Raw genomic sequence first — 15,873 nt, 5'->3', positions numbered from 1 at the left:
GGGAAAGTCACCTGCTTTGTTTCCTCTGTCTAAGATCTACAGCCATAGAACACCCCTGAAGAAGACTAATGGAAAGGTTTCACCTGGTACTTTCTGTCAGGCACCTAGACACAAACTATGAATCTATAAATAATGTATTTTTTCTCTTTCTCTCTCCCTCATTTCCCCCTCCTTCTCCCCCTCTCTCCCAACCCTCTCCCTGCAGATGGAGAGAAGGACCACCCTAAGAAAGAGGCGGGGGTCATCTGGAGGGTGACCGGCGGTCTCTTCAACATGACCAGAGGGGCGGTCGGCGCGACATGGGGAGGCGTGGCCTGGGTGGGCTGTAAGAGCTATGACATCACCAAGACGGTGGTGACCAGCGTGCCGGCCGCCGGCATAGGATTAGTCAAAGGCGGCGTTTCCGTGGTGACGGGAGGAGTTGGGGCGGTAGGGTCCGCAGTAGCCAGTAAAGTTACACCAAAGAAAAAGGATAAGTCTGATTAGGCCTAGACCCAACTACCACCCCAATCTAGTTTACATATGTGTCCTTCCTTATCTGTCTGCTGTGTATAGGATCCATCTGGTTACTAATGGTAACGATTCAGAGTTGAGATAAGCGCAAGTAACTTGGATTTCCACATAAATCATTCAATGACATCAATGGGAGACTTGCGCGAAAAGCCAAATTAAGCTTGCGGATCTCAAGTCAGAATACTACCTTAAGGGAGCATTACAGAGGGAATTTGATGGGATTTGTTATGATTGGAATTGGAATTGGATATGGAATTGACAAGAATGTTGAACTTACTGCCTATGTACTTTTGAGAGGGATCTCATGTCTTTTTGATTGATCTGGGTGTGGGAAGGGTAGGGCATAATAATATGACGACCACGCACGATGTTTGTCATGCACAAGTACAATTTGGTAGCGATTCAGTAAGGACACATTTACATTTCTCAAAGACTTAAGGTGATTTACATTCTTCCGGTTTTTATTATGAAACAGCATCTTTACATCAGTATTAAAACAAAGTGAAAGGTACTTTACACAACTTAATTTCATCAGTTTGACATCGGTGATTGGGGAATACACGCCAAACAATGTGTGTATGTGAATATGTATGTGTTATAATAGATATGTGAATAATAGGTACGTGAATCCTATTGATCCAGATAGAGAAGGTAGGAGAGGGACCTTGCAGCCTTGAAACTCTGTTGCAGCTTGGATGTTTTATTGTACTGCAGGTGAGGGGATTTTTATTTTGCTTCATGATTTGGAGACGTGTTAAATAAAGCGTGTTATTACATAAAAACTGATCTAAAAAATCCTGAAAATGACCTTTTCGCATTAATGTTACATATATCAGCAGAGGTTCTGAGCTGTTTAAATAAATGAAACACCATTTCACCACCAAGGAAACACACGTATGTAAGGTCAAGGGTCATAGTTCATGCCTGCATGGCAAATGTCACCCTATTCCCTTTATAGTGCACTACTTTTGACCAGGGCTCTCTTGTCAAACGTAGTGCACTATATAGGGAATAGGGTGCCATGTGGGACTCATCCTATGACATTCACTTGTATGGACTTTACTCAAATCTGTATTTATGTGCCTACCTGTACAATGTACATACATTAGATAGATAAGTATTGATAGTTGATAGTTTACACTGACATTCCCGGAGTAGGAGGGACAGTTGAAAACAAACCTGCTTTTTCTTTCCATGAATCCCACTTGTAGCATGGGTGCCAATCTGTTTGGCATGAAAATGAGTTGGCAAGATGCCACAAACAGATCTGGAACCAGGCTAATTCATTTCCACATTGTTTACATTATTACCATAGTACTGAATTACTGTCCATTCTGATGAGACATGAAATGTACACCAATCTCCTTTTTCTTTTTGATTATATTTGAATATTCACTGAGTACATTTTTATTTGAAGTCTATAGAAAGAGAACACACTTGGCATGGTATGTCCACGGCCTTACGTTATGCATCGCATGCTTCAACTGGTTGTTTTTCCCTTCTTCCTGTACACAATATGCTGTTTATTGTTATGACAACTTTCGCCTATTTCATTTGAATGTTTTTTCCTCTTGTCCTGTTTTTTTTACTGTTTTCCTCTGCACTTACTTCTGCTAGTTAATATACACTACCAGTAAAAAGTTTGGACACACCTACTCATTCCAGAGTTTTTCTTGATTTTTTACTATTTTCTACATTTGTAGAATAATAGTGAAGACATCAAAACTATGAAATAACACATATGGAATCATGTAGTAACTAGAAAATGTTAAACAAATATATTTTAGATTTTAGATTCTTCAAAGTAGCCACCCTTTACCTTGATGACAGCTTTGCACACTCTTGGCATTCTCTTAACCAGCTTCATGAGGTAGTCACCTGGAATGCATTTCAATTAACAGGTGTGCCTTGTTAAAAGTTAATTTGTGGAATTTCTTTCCTTCTTAATGCGTTTGAGCCAATTAGTTGTGTTGTGACAAGGTAGGGGTGGTATACAGAAGATAGCCGTATTTGGTAAAAGACCCAGTCCATATTATGGCAAGAACAGCTCAAATAAGCAAAGCGAAACAACAGTCCATCATTACTTTAAGACATGAAGGTCAATCAATCCGGAACATTTCAAGAACTTTGAAAGTTTCTTCAAGTGCAGTCGCAAGAACCATCAAGCGCTATGCTGAAACTGGCTCTCATGAGGACTGCCACAGGAAAGGAAGACCCAAAGTTACCTCTGCTGCAGAGGATAAGTTCATTAGAGTTAACTGCATCTCAGATTGCAGCCCAAATAAATGCTTCACAGAGTTCAAGTAACAGACACATCTCAACATCAACTGTTCAGAGGAGACTGCTTGAATCAGGCCTTCATGGTCGAATTGCTGCAAAGAAACCACTACTAAAGGACACCAATAAGAAGAAGAGACTTTATTGGGCCAAGAAACACGAGCAATGGACATTAGACTGGTGGAAATCTGTCCTTTGGTCTGATGAGTCCAAATTTGAGATTTTTGGTTCCAACCGCTGTGTCTTTGTGAGACGCAGAGTAGGTGAATGGATGATTTCCGCATGTGTGGTTCCCACCATCAAGTATGGATGAGGAGGTGTGATGGTGTGGGGGTGCTTTGCTGGTGACACTGTCAGTGATTTATTTAGAATTCAAGGCACACTTAACCAGCATGGCTACCACAGCATTCTGCAGCGATACGCCAGTGATGGAGAGTGATGGAGTGCTGCATCAGATGACCTGGCCTCCACAATCACCCGACCTCAACCCAATTGAGATGGTTTGGGATGAGTTGGACCGCAGAGTGAAGGAAAAGCAGCCAACAATTGCTCAGCATATGTGGGAACTCCTTCAAGACTGTTGGAAAAGCATTCCTCATGAAGCTGGTTGAGAGAATGCCAAGAGTGTGCAAAGCTGTCATCAAGGCAAAGGGTGGCTACTTTGAAGAATCTCAAATATAAAATATATTTTGATTTGTTTAACACTTTTTGGGTTACTACATGATTCCATAAGTGTTATTTCATAGTTTTGATGTCTTCACTATTATTCTACAATGTAGAAAATAGTTTAAAAAAGAAAAACCCTTGAATGAGTAGGTGAGTCCAAACTTTTGACTGGTACTGTATGTATTGGAGACTTACTATAAACTGATGTGTGTTCCAAATGACACCCTATTCTCTATTTAGTGCACCACTTTTGACCAGGGCCCATAGGGGCTTTGGTCAAAAGTAGTGCACTGTATAGGGAACAGGGTGCAATTTGGGACACATCTCTGGACTTTTAAGACCAAGTAGATTGCTGTCTTTGATATAACTATTTTTGCAAAAACTGATGCTGTATTCTATAAATAAAGCTACTCTGTATTTTAATTCAGATTGTTGCATTTTATTCGGTCACTCTACCCCACCCTCACCCTCAGAGGATGTTATGGGTCTAGTTATAGGTCCAGCTGATAGGAAGGAAATCAATATCATGTATTGGAAAAGCAGAGAAATTTGTCAGAATATTCCAAAGTCTGCTTTTGTATTACATAGTATACATTTCCTTGACTCAAATCTCAGTAACCTTGACTCATCATTCAGTATTACTTTTCTGCTTCTGCTGGTGTTGTTGCATTCTTGATTATTCTCTCCCTCTACTCGCCTCCGTTATACTGTGGTGGCTATGCAGTGATAGGAGAGGAGATGAGGATAGACGTTCAGGTTGGGTTGTTTTCAACCACTCCAAAGCTGTGAAATAATGTACTTTCAGGTTTCTATTCCATCTGTATGTGGATGTGCGGTTCATTTTAGCTGCGGTCATGCCTCTATAATCTGTTCAGTGACACATGGCAACACAGTCAGCACCACACATATTACACCTATGGGCCCTGGTCAAAAGTAGGGCACTATAAAGGGAATAGGGTGTCATTTGGGACTGAGCATATGGGAAGTGGCTCAAGCTGTGCTCCATCATCTCTCCCCTGTGCTGTAAACTGTACCAAATCACCTAGGCGAGGGGAGGTGTTGGATCTATCTCTGATGTTACTGTCAGCCTTCATCTAGCAGCTGTCTCTTACTGACATGGTCTCTGCTCCTGTCCAGGGGGATACATCCATAACAATGAGCTAATGAGGCGTGATTTCGCCTGGCAAAGAGAATGTGCTCACTCGTCAGGACACTGTTGTTCAGAGGAGCTACCCAGCAACACAGCTACAGTAACACAATCACTTCAAACTGCAAAGACTGCAAATTAGTTTTGTTTTACCTTTATTCAATTGACATTTTTTTTGTATATATCCATAAAAATGATGCCAGCTTATTCATGATTTTGACCGGCTGAGAAACGCTGCCTGCCTGTCTGTCTCGTCCTAACTATGGGACAGCTGGAGATCAAATTTGAATATTGAAACAATGTTGCAAATGTCAGAGAGACCGACAGCAAGGTTTATACAAATCTCGATTGTTGAAAACTAAATGTTAGTCTAAAAGAAATGTGATATAATGTCTAGATGCTTTTTATAGTGGAGATCAAGTTTATAAAGTGCCTGACTCGGTTGATGAGACAGTGGATTGCGCAGTCAGATGGAACAGTGTAAATAGGCATTTTAACGTCATAGATTTAGCAGGTGGTAACTTGTGGAATAGACACCGGCTGGAATGCGGTTTTAACCAATCAGCATTCAGGATTAGACCCACCCGTTGTATAAATGAAAATAAGAGCTTCCAAATTAAACAAACACCCCAACCTCTCATGGTTTAAACCAGGGTTCCCCAACTGGCGGTCCTCTGGCTGAATTTGGCACTCGGGTGGTTTTATTTGGTCCCCCAAGTTTTCTGAGCAAAAAATAAATAAATACATTTATTTCGATCTTGGACATAATAGACTGTAAAAACACCAGGAAATCAGCTCCAAGTGATTTTAACTTAAGAAATCTGTTCCCAAGTATCCTCACATATAATAGATCATATAGAACTGTAAGCAAGGTATGAAATGACTATGTTTTAGTCAAACATATCTGTTTGGCCTTCTTATGGTCAATTTGCAGTCTACAAATTATTTGTAATTATGTTCCGGCCACCTGACCATCCGCTCAAGAAAAAATTGACCATCCACTCAAGAAATAAAACCTGCAGCTGAATCTAGCTGATGATCCCTGGTTTAAACCATTTATTTCTACGTGGCTGCACAAACAGTCCCCCTGTCCACGGCGCTGTCCACTCAGTCCTGCTGAATTTCAGCCTCAGCTGAGCTCCTTTAAACACATACATTTTCCTTTGTACTTGCTCATTTCCACCCATTGGTTTGCCATACGCCCTTGATAAAAAAAAAATGCCTTTATTCCAATGCATTAGATTTATCCATTGATTTATCATTGTTGAGCGCTCATTGCTTTGTTTTTCAGGTGCGCTAGGGTATTGGTGTTCTCTGTGCCCTATATGGACAGAAGAAGTAGACCATTTATTTAGCTTTATTATTTTCTATTCATATTTTTTTTTATTTCCTGGATCAACTGATGATGGTTGCCAATATCACAAGACAACTAGCCTATAGCTAGACACCAATGCACAACCAATCCATCCAACATTAATGAAAGTAGGCCTATATTTGACTCTTTCAGTTAGAAGGATTTGATTTTGCAATGGCATAGGCTTACATTATTTTGGATTTGTGTGCCCATGAGAACTGTTTTCACGGCAAAACATTATTAAATGTTACGTAGGCATAGCTACACTTACAGTGCATTTTCCGAGATCAGTTTGTCAGTAAGGCACATCAATGGCAATCGTCGAATGTCATTAGGCACACATTTTGGTGTTTTGTAAATCAAATGGCGTGAGTGTACATGCATTGCACTGTTTGGATTATTTTAGAGTGGACAACATGCACAGGTAGCCTACTTTTTGAAGTGATTTGTTTGACAATCAAATAAAAGCATCACGAATGGTTGTGTTCATGCCACATTAAAAGGTCCACTGTTTTTACCGTTAAATTATGTAGTTATTATTAACCACTCCCCACTCCCCCCCAGTGGTGGAAAAAGTACCCAATTGGCGAACTTGAGTAAAAGTAAAGATACCTTAATAAACAATTACTTCAGTAAACGTGAAAGTCACCCAGTAAAATATTACTTGAGTAAAAGTCTAAAAGTATTTGGTTTAAAATATACTTAAGTATCAAAAATAAATGTAATTGCTAAAATATACTTAAGTATCAAAAGTACAAGTAATTCCTTATATTAAGCAAATCACACAGCACCATTTTCTTGTTTTTTTATTTTACAGATTTTTTTATTTTACGGATAGCCAGGGGCACACAGCAACACGCAGGCATTATTTACAAATGAAGCATGTGTTTAGTGAGCTTGCCAGATCAGAGGCAGTATGGATGACCAAGGATGTTCTCTTGAAAGTGTGTGAATTTGACAATTATCCTGTCCTGCTAAGCATTCAAAATGTAACAATTGCTTTTGGGTGTCAGGGAAAATGTATGGAGTAAAAAGTACATGATTTTCTTTAGGAATGTAGTGGAGTACCCACGAATTACAATGTGACAGTGTAATTCGCACTCTGCCTTTACAGTTTAGGGAAGTGTAGGTAAACCTTGGTTTGAGATCCCTTTACAGATTAGGGAAGTGTAAGTAAATCCCTTTGCATTTTTCAAAGTATAAAAGACCAGTGTTACTTTATACAGAAGCTTTTGTTAAAGTATCAGCAATCCTTGCCCATGACTACTGTACCAGCCAGCTAGGGTAGGCTCTGCTCCTTTTGGGCATCTCATTTACTTGCAGAGTTGAACAGAGGTACAAAACTAAGAGGAGAACAGAACTGTACCTCTGCCAACCTGAAAATAACTGTAATGAAATCATTGTGAGAACAGATTGTTCTCCTCCATTCATACTGTAGTACAGCTCTCTCTCTTCCTCTCTCTTCCTCTCTCTCTCTCCCTCTCGCTCTCTCTCACCCTCTCTTTCTCTCTCTCTTTCCCTTTCTCACCCTCTCTCTTGCTTTTTCTCTCTCTTTCTCAACCTCTCTCTCTCTCTGTCTCTTTGTCTCTCTCTCTCCGTCCCTCTCTCTCTCACTCTGTTTCTCCCTCTCTCTCTCTTTCTCTCTCTCTGCCTCTTAGCCATCAGTAGGAGGGTTTTGGTATTTTGGCAGGAATATGCACAGATCATTAGAGACATAAAGAAAAAAGGTTAGAGAGAATGGATGGATGGGATCCTGAGGCCTTTTCACTGTGGCAGAATGGTAATCTGATTTGCCATATGCGTGCTCATCACGACAGTCCCAAAGTAATTACTTTAGTATTGGCAAGATTGGGATGTTGACAATTCTGAATTATTACAGCAAAATTGAAAGGAATTGAGTCACTATCACCAATCAATCGCTACGATTTGTTCAAATAATCCTTCTCAATCAATGCTTTACACCCACAAAAGCATACTAATGAGAATGAGGCAGTATATTTGCATTGCATTCTAAGTAGAAAAAATTACCTCTGTCTGTTGTGCTGCACCCAACAGATGAGTAAATAGCCAACATAAATGTATCTGAACTTGGGCCATACAGTATATTGTCTTGATATAATGATTGAGTGACCACAGGGCTGTGGATTGCTGCCTCAGCACACTTGTTTATAGATGAAAAAGCAATACATGTTGGCGTGGTCTGATAGTGATGGGTGTTCATTTCAAAGTAGATGGAGTCTTTCGGATTGAGACACTGTGGACAGACATCATCTTTTCCCAGACCAGCAACCTTATAAACAGTGTCTTTGAGGAGTAAAGAACTCAACTTTATGAATGACACCCCCTTAATATTTCAGAGAATATTCAAAGGAGGTTGGGAAAGGTCAGTTCCCCACCTGTACTTGTCACGGTTTTATGCAAAGCAATAACAAGGGCCTTCCTCACATTATTGTGGCAGCAAAATTATCAATTTCTGTAGAAAAAATGTAACATAAAATATATATTCTATTTCTATTATATTCCTTCCAGAGACCATAAAACCCACTAGCCTGACAATGTTGTGAAGACAGCAGCTAGTTTATTTCTTACTTAATGCTTTATAGGACTAATCAGCAACAGCAGCTGTCTCCTATTGCCTGCCTGCTCCACATCGCCAATAGATGGCCTGGAAGTCTAATTAAACAATTCCAACACCTAGCTGACATTTGGTCAATCCAGGCAAACTCTGTCTCTGTCCTTAATGGAACCTATTCCCTACATAGTGCACTACTTTTGACCTTCAACCCCCCCCCCCCCAATAGCCAATTAAATTGATTTGAAAACCGAAAAACAGTAGCTATTCTGTTAAGAAAAACATAAGTATATGTAAATATACATAAATGTACATAAGTGTAGGTGATAGCCTATGAGTATTGGCTACTGCCTGTCATGTCCAGACCGATGCTTACAGGAGGGAGGCAACTGTAGCCAAACCTTAATGAGACTTTTAATTACATTTATATAGGCTAAAATCCAGTCATGTTTGATAAATGTAATGTAGGATCGTTATTAATATCTAAAGGCTTGATTCACTGTTAATTCCAATAGGAGAGAAAGACCCGTGCATGTCGCGCACTGCAACATCACCCACCTTGAAATCTGAGCGGAGGCAGTTAATTGTCAGAGAAGGATTAATTGTCAGAGAAGAGGACCTTTTGCATTTCAGGTAAAATAACAACCCAATGTCTATATCCCAGGACAAATTAGCTAGCAACAGCAAGCTAGCTAGCTAAATTGCCATAAATGTTTAATGCTTTTCGACCTGTCCCCAAATTAATATAATTGGTTCAGAGTTTATTTTGATATTTCACCTGCATGTCCTGATCGTGTCTGGTGTGGGGGGGACAAAATCACCTTGCGCGCAATAGCGCATGTGGACGCACGCGCACAGCAGCCATCGCGCGCAAGTTGATTACATACTGACCAGACCGCACTCAGTGTGCGCCATCGCCAGCATGTAGATTTTTTCCTTTCACACTAGACACGACCAGGACACGCATGTTGAAATATCAAAACGAACTCTGAACCAACTATATTAACTTGGGGACAGGTCGAAAAGCATTAAACATTCATGGCAATTTAGCTAGCTAGCTAATTTGTCCTGGGATATAAACATTGGGTTGTTATTTTACCTGAAATGCACAAGGTCCTCTACTCCAACAATTAATCCACAGATAAAATGGTAAACCAAGTTCAGGCTTCCTTCAGGCTTCTTCTTCTTCTTTGGACTTTATATGTTGGTTCACAATGGCAGGGCAGCTGAATCAGGTGCACCTATCGCCAACAGCCTGAGACTAATAAAAAAAATAGGAACACAAGGCTTTATCTTTGGGTTTTTTACAGAAATGTTTGGCAATCGACTAGGAATGCCTTGGAGATCGACCAGTCGATCGCGATCAACCGGTTGCTGACCACTGCTCTAGAAAGTTGAGTGAAGTTCAATCTCGTGCTTCTCTCTGTGGGCTGATATTTCTTCTGTGGGGCAGTCCTGGGGCGAGCTGCGCAGCAGTCTCGGGGCTACTGCGCACCCACGCAGTTTAGAGGGAACATTGCATGTGAGTGAGAGATGCTTAGGAGCACGGCAATCACGGGAGAAGGGAATTAATTATTATATTCAGCCCAAGGGCACAAAGACCACTTTGGCCGCAAGGCATGGATGTTTTTTGGGGGGAGCATTAGGGCCACACAAGGGGGCATTGCCGTCGATGCCGGTGGGAAATTCGAGACCTGCAATGGGCCCCAGTCAAAAATGGTGCACTATATAGGGAATAGGGTGCCATGTGGAATGCATTCACTGTCAAATCACTGTTGTCCTGCACTCATTATTATTTGGTGATGGGAGTTTTGACAACCCTCAGTTAAACTATATTAACATGATAAAAAGGCCACTCCCTAATTATTACCCTAACCCTCAATAAAACTTAAACAACACGATTAAGGTTGACTGCAACATTCACATTTTTATTGCATGGTTGTTGTCATAGGCCTACACACACATCAGCGTTTATCAGTAAGGTATGATTAGGTACATTCCCTAACAATGTTTTACAGTAGGTCCAGTTTACTTGATGTACAAATATCAACATTCACTTTTGTCAATGCAACAGCCAGCATTCAGGGATCTTAAGTAGGATGGTGCTTTACTGTAAGTTTGTTCATGTCAATTAAACTAACATTACTTACTGTCTCTTCGATATCGTTAAAACATTGATACTGATATCTTCAAAGAGCATTACTAAATTATGTTTCTTGTGCTCTTCTGAATGTCTTGACTTGAATCTTACCACAGGAGTCTTCAAGGTTTCTGAGGTTTAGTGCAAATCTGAGAAGAAATTAAGGCAACAATATAAATATATCAAAAATAGTTGTTGTGATAGACCTTGCTTTACTACAAAAAAGGTACAAAAGTTTTGTCCTCGATGAGAGTCAGAGACAGATTTTTCAGGTCCTCAGGGGAACTGACAGTCTTATAACCCAGCTCCTGTAGAACTTGCTGACACACAGTCTGTGTGTAATCAACCATTTCATAAGACAATTTGAGCCTCCAGCTTTCCGCATTGGCAGCTGAGTCCCGAACAGTGCCGTATTTATGCTTGGCGGACAGATCGTTGCTTCCCCTGGTGTTGTTCTGGATCCAGTCGCCTACGTTCTTGTCCATGATCAGACCCAGGTATTCATAGATCTCCTTGGTCTTCTGGAGAGGGTTCCTGGCCAGGTCCTCATACCTGACCAACATGTACCGCCCTTTGAGCCAGGGGGGCCTGCTGAGGCCAGTGGTCACAGAGCCCAAGAAGTCCTCACAGACCATGGTGAGCTGGGTGAGGTCCAGGTTGTAGGGCCTCCTCCCAGTGGCCCTCCAGATCCTCCAGAGTCTATAGGTGTCCCTGAAGGTCTCGATGCGGGAGGCCAGGATCCCTCGGGGGTCCCTGACCAGCTGAATCACCTTGAGGTTGAGCCTAGGGTCCTCCACCAGAGCCCTGAGGTCGCTCACCTCCGGTATCCTCACTGTCTTGATGGCCACATGGCGCCGCTCACGGCAGGCGTCCGACGCCAGCGTCATGTTGAGACCTCCACACCTCCTGATGCACTCTCCTTCATCGATGTTCGACTCTCCAGGACTGAAGGCGTCGCAGACAGGCAGGGAGCACAGAGCCTTACTTGCTCCCCTCCGAAACAGCTTATCTGTGCTGTGATTGGCCGGCTGGGGTTTGATGTAGCTCTCCAGGAAGTAAAGGTCACAGTCGTAGAGGCTCCGGAGCAAGTCCCTGCTGGCCCCCAGCATCACCCTAGTGTCGCCTGCCGTCCTGCTGTGGGACAGGCGGGGAAGCAAGGTGGTCTGGACGTGGTAGAGGGGCTCAAACAGATAAAACACATCCTGGTGCTGGTTGAACAGCTGACCCACGAAGGAGCTGCCGCTGCGGGTCGTGGCCAGGATGAGAACGTGGGTCTTCCTGGAGACGTTGGAGGTGAAGTAAAGGAAGTCGTCACAGATCCGCTGGTCAAAGGATGAGTCCACCGCATCCTGCCCCAGCATGCCACAGTTCAGAGGGTTTGAGACTGTCACTGGACACATCTGGAATGGCTTGGCTGTGAACGTCCTGATGGCTGTGTACTGGATCGCTATGGACGCTAAGGCTAGCAGAATCACAGCCTTCCAGGAACATTGCATGGCTGAATTCATTCATTTAGATAGATGATGCAGTCTGTTCAGATCCTGGCGGAGCAAAAAAAATAATAAAAATAGGATAACACTTTTAGAACGATTATTCATGCTGTATAGAATCCCCACACAGAGACAGTAGGAGCAGCAAAACGGCTTACATTATACAGTCTCACCACGAAATAAAATGTTAGTGTTTTGAATCCCATACATGTTCTTCCTAGACAGTTACTGTTGTGACCTTACAAAACGAATTATAATTGTTGTTTTATAGAACTGTAATAAAGGCATGACCTTCGTATAATACTGTCAAATACATCAATCAAACCCAAGTTTGATGTTTTGTTGTTATTGCTGTTATGTTCCATAGCCTTTCTGTACTTTGAGCAGCAGGCAACCACAAAATACAGCTTATGCAATGAGATAGCATACAACGTCAAAGACTAGGATTCCTAGGATCTAAGATTCCATAATGAAGATTCTAATTTCCATAATGGTCATATTTGATGTAGATTCCATCTAAAAGAACTCCACCATCTTCAGATCTCCATCCGCAGTAGGCCTATTACAATCAACAGAACATAATTGATTTAAATACCATCAATTGTTCATGTAGCCTCGAGGATACATTTTTGCCAATATTTATTAATTTCTCTTTCATGTGCTATTTATACTGTAAGGTCTTCTCTAGTCGACTAATATCTATAATCTCTATACTTCACAGATAAGAACGATGGTTTTCAGTTTAAAAATGAATTGATCTAAAATACAAATTAACGTAGCTAAGAAGTTGTTCGTCAATACTGGTGGCACACAACCCATAAGTTTAAATCCCAAAATGTGTCAATAATAAACATTTATTTTTACTCTGTAAATGTTTAGTGTTTTATTTTCCCTTTGAATAAAAAGCTATTTCCCTATTATGTAGGTGTAGGAATTCAGTGATCTAATGCAGTCTAATGCAAAACACTGTGATAAAAGGCTGGCGGCACCTGTGGAAAAGTAATTTCTCGCGCAACGCCAAGTCACAGGATAGATGTGACAGCGAACAATCGACGACAGCGCGCCGAGATGTGATTTACCGCAGTGCAACAGAATACGCTTTCATTCGAAGATGATTAGCCTACAAAATGGGCTAGACGTCTAGGTATGGCCTCAATAATACTTTTTATGTTTTTAAATGATCAAATAACGGTCATTTTATTATTCTTAAGAGCCTACACACAAAACACATTTTAAACATAAATAAAAGAGATCAACCTCAAAGCATCCAATAAGCTACTTTCTTACCTCATAAATTCATAGTGGGTAAAAGGCAGGTGCTCGTGAAAAACACCATAGAAAAGCAACGCAACCGTTTCAAATGTCGTCACAAAAATCGGGTATTTTAGGACTAAACATTCTTGAAGGGCAGCTGCCCTGTCTTCTTTCCCCGTGCATCTGAATAGCAAATCGAGAGGAACTGTTCTCACACATAGAATAATCACAACCAGTCCGTGTTATATAAGGAAAATATCATAATAAGAGAAATAAGTCGAAGCGCCAGGCAGAATAAGAAAATGAAACTCCAACAGGGTAGAACAGATCAGAGAAGGATGCTGCAACCGCAGTCTTCGCAAAACCAGCCCCGGTATATTCCAGATTGCCTTGACAAATGCGCGTGTTGTAACCTAGGCTGTGGGTTGGTGGTGTGGCTTTGTGTGAGGTGTGCCAACCAGAGCCCGTTATGGACCACCCCAAATCTCCCCTACATTCCCCCTCCCACCCACAGCCCCTGGCAAAGCACACGACGTGGTCAGGAATAATATTTTAAAACAAGACAGAATATAGCCTAAATTATGATTTAGACACATACACATGGAGGAGTTGGAGGTCAGCAGATCTGGCTTCAAATGCATACATATTTGTATTTTAAATACTTATTTTCTATTCATTTGATTACTATTTTCAAATACTTCTATTTGAAGTATTTTAAAGTTCTTTTTAAATAATGTCCTATAAATACTAGGCTATTTGAAACTATTTTCTAATTTATTTGTTAAAAACTGAGATTTACAATCAGTATGAAGACAGAGCATATGCAAGGCATCGATTGGGTCTAGTATAAAAGAGAGAGAGGGAGAACGCGTGAGAGAGAAAGAGAGAGAGAGAGAGAGAGAGAGAGAGAGAAAGAGAGAAATTAAATGAAGTCTTATATAGCAGGGACTGAATATTACATTTTCAATGTCCATTGTCACTCTGGGGATTCTGGGGATGACGCAGCAGTATGAAAGGGACAGAAGAAGAATCCAATTTCCGTCTAAATCGCAAGTAAACTGGATTTTAATGAATATTCTGTTATTCTAGTTGCCGTGGTGTTTTACAAAATATGAACATCTGATTATGTAGCATGCTGCTCTGATATTAGCTCTGCAAACAATGGCCTTTGCTTCAGTGCAACTAAATGACAATCTCAAGGTATACAGTGCATTCAGAAAGTATTCAGACACCTAGATTTTTTCCACATTTTGTTATGTTACAGCCTTATTCTAAAATTGATTAAATTATTTTTTCTCCTTCATCAATCTACACACTACCCTATTATGACAAAGCAACAACAGCTTTTAATAAATTTTAGCAAATGTATAATAAAACAAAACTGAAATATAACATTTACATAAGTATTCAGACCCTTCACTCAGTACTTTGTTGAAGCACCTTTGGCAGCGATTACAGCCTCGTGTCTTCTTGGGTATGACGCTACAAGCTTGGCACACCTGTATTTGGGGAGATTCTCCCATTCTTCTCTGCAGATCCTCTCAAGCTCTGTCAGGTTGGATGGGGAGGGTCGCTGCACAGCTATTTTCAGGTCTCTCCAGAGATGTTCGATCGGGTTCAAGTCCGGGCTCTGGCTGGGCCACTCAAGGACATTCAGAGACTTGTTCCGAAGCCACTCCTGCATTGTCTTGGCTGTGTACTTTGGGTCGTTGTCCTGTTGGAAGGTGAACCTTCGCCCCAGTCTGAGGTCCTGAGCGCTCTGGAACAGGTTTTCATCAAGGATCTCTCTGTACTTTGCTCCATTCATCTTTCCCTCGATCCTGACTAGTCTCCCAGGCCCTGCCGCTGAAAAACATCCCCACAGCATGATGCTGCCACCACCATGCTACACCGTAGGGATGGTGCCAGGTTTCCTTCAGACATGACGCTTGGCATTCAGGCCAAAGAGTTCAATCTTGGTTTCATCAGATAAGAGAATCTTGTTTCTCATGGTCCGAGAGTCCATTAGGTGCCTTTTAGCAAACTCCAAGTAGGCTGTCATGTGCCTTTTACTGAAAAGTGGCTTCCGTCTGACCACTCTACCATAAAAGCCTGATTGGTGGAGTGCTGCAGAGATGGTTGTCCTTCTGGAAGGTTCTCCAATCTCCACAGAGGAACTCTGGAGCTCTCTCAGAGTAACCATCGGATTCTTGGTCACCTCCCTGACCAAGGCCCTTCTCCCCCGATTGCTCAGTTTCGCCGGGTGGCCAGCTCTAAGAAGATTCTTGGTGGTTCCAAACTTCTTCCATTTAAGAATGATGGAGGCCACTGTGTTCTTGTGGCCCTTCAGTGCTGCAGACATTTTTTGGTATCCTTCCCCAGATCTGTGCCTCGACACAATCCTGTCTCGGAGCTCTACTGACAATTCCTTCGAGCTCATGGCTTGGTTTTTGCTCTGACAAGCACTGTCAGCTGTGGGAC

At 41.6% G+C, this 15,873-nt stretch overlaps 2 protein-coding genes across 2 annotated transcripts in view; one reads left to right on the top strand and one right to left on the bottom strand.

Annotated features, from left to right (window-relative positions):
- LOC121577369 (transmembrane protein 263-B) overlaps positions 1–2,206 on the top strand; it is a 43,932-nt gene extending 41,726 nt beyond the window's left edge. Inside the window, exon 3 of the mRNA XM_041891129.1 lies at positions 206–2,206. Coding sequence (XP_041747063.1) covers positions 206–486 — 281 coding nt within the window. The 3' untranslated portion in view covers positions 487–2,206. The remainder of the gene's footprint in view (positions 1–205) is intronic.
- Positions 2,207–10,439: 8,233 nt separating this feature from the next.
- Positions 10,440–13,831, bottom strand: LOC121577368 (carbohydrate sulfotransferase 1-like). The gene is made up of 2 exons (XM_041891128.1): positions 13,447–13,831; positions 10,440–12,210 (listed from the first exon to the last, which is right to left on the bottom strand). Exon 2 carries the CDS (start codon positions 12,175–12,177, stop codon positions 10,885–10,887), a length of 1,293 nt encoding a protein of 430 aa, XP_041747062.1. The 5' UTR covers positions 12,178–12,210; positions 13,447–13,831; the 3' UTR covers positions 10,440–10,884.
- Between the last annotated feature and the right edge of the window lie 2,042 nt (positions 13,832–15,873).

Source organism: Coregonus clupeaformis, chromosome 11, assembly GCF_020615455.1.
Source record: "Coregonus clupeaformis isolate EN_2021a chromosome 11, ASM2061545v1, whole genome shotgun sequence".
Lineage (NCBI taxonomy): Eukaryota > Metazoa > Chordata > Actinopteri > Salmoniformes > Salmonidae > Coregonus > Coregonus clupeaformis.
Note: the sequence above shows the minus strand (reverse complement) of the source record. Positions and strands in the feature narration are given on the sequence as shown.

What these genes read in the sequence shown, in the direction of transcription:
- LOC121577368 (XM_041891128.1), bottom strand. Translation starts at nt 12,177, where the DNA reads ATGAATTCAGCCATGCAATGTTCCTGGAAGGCTGTGATTCTGCTAGCC.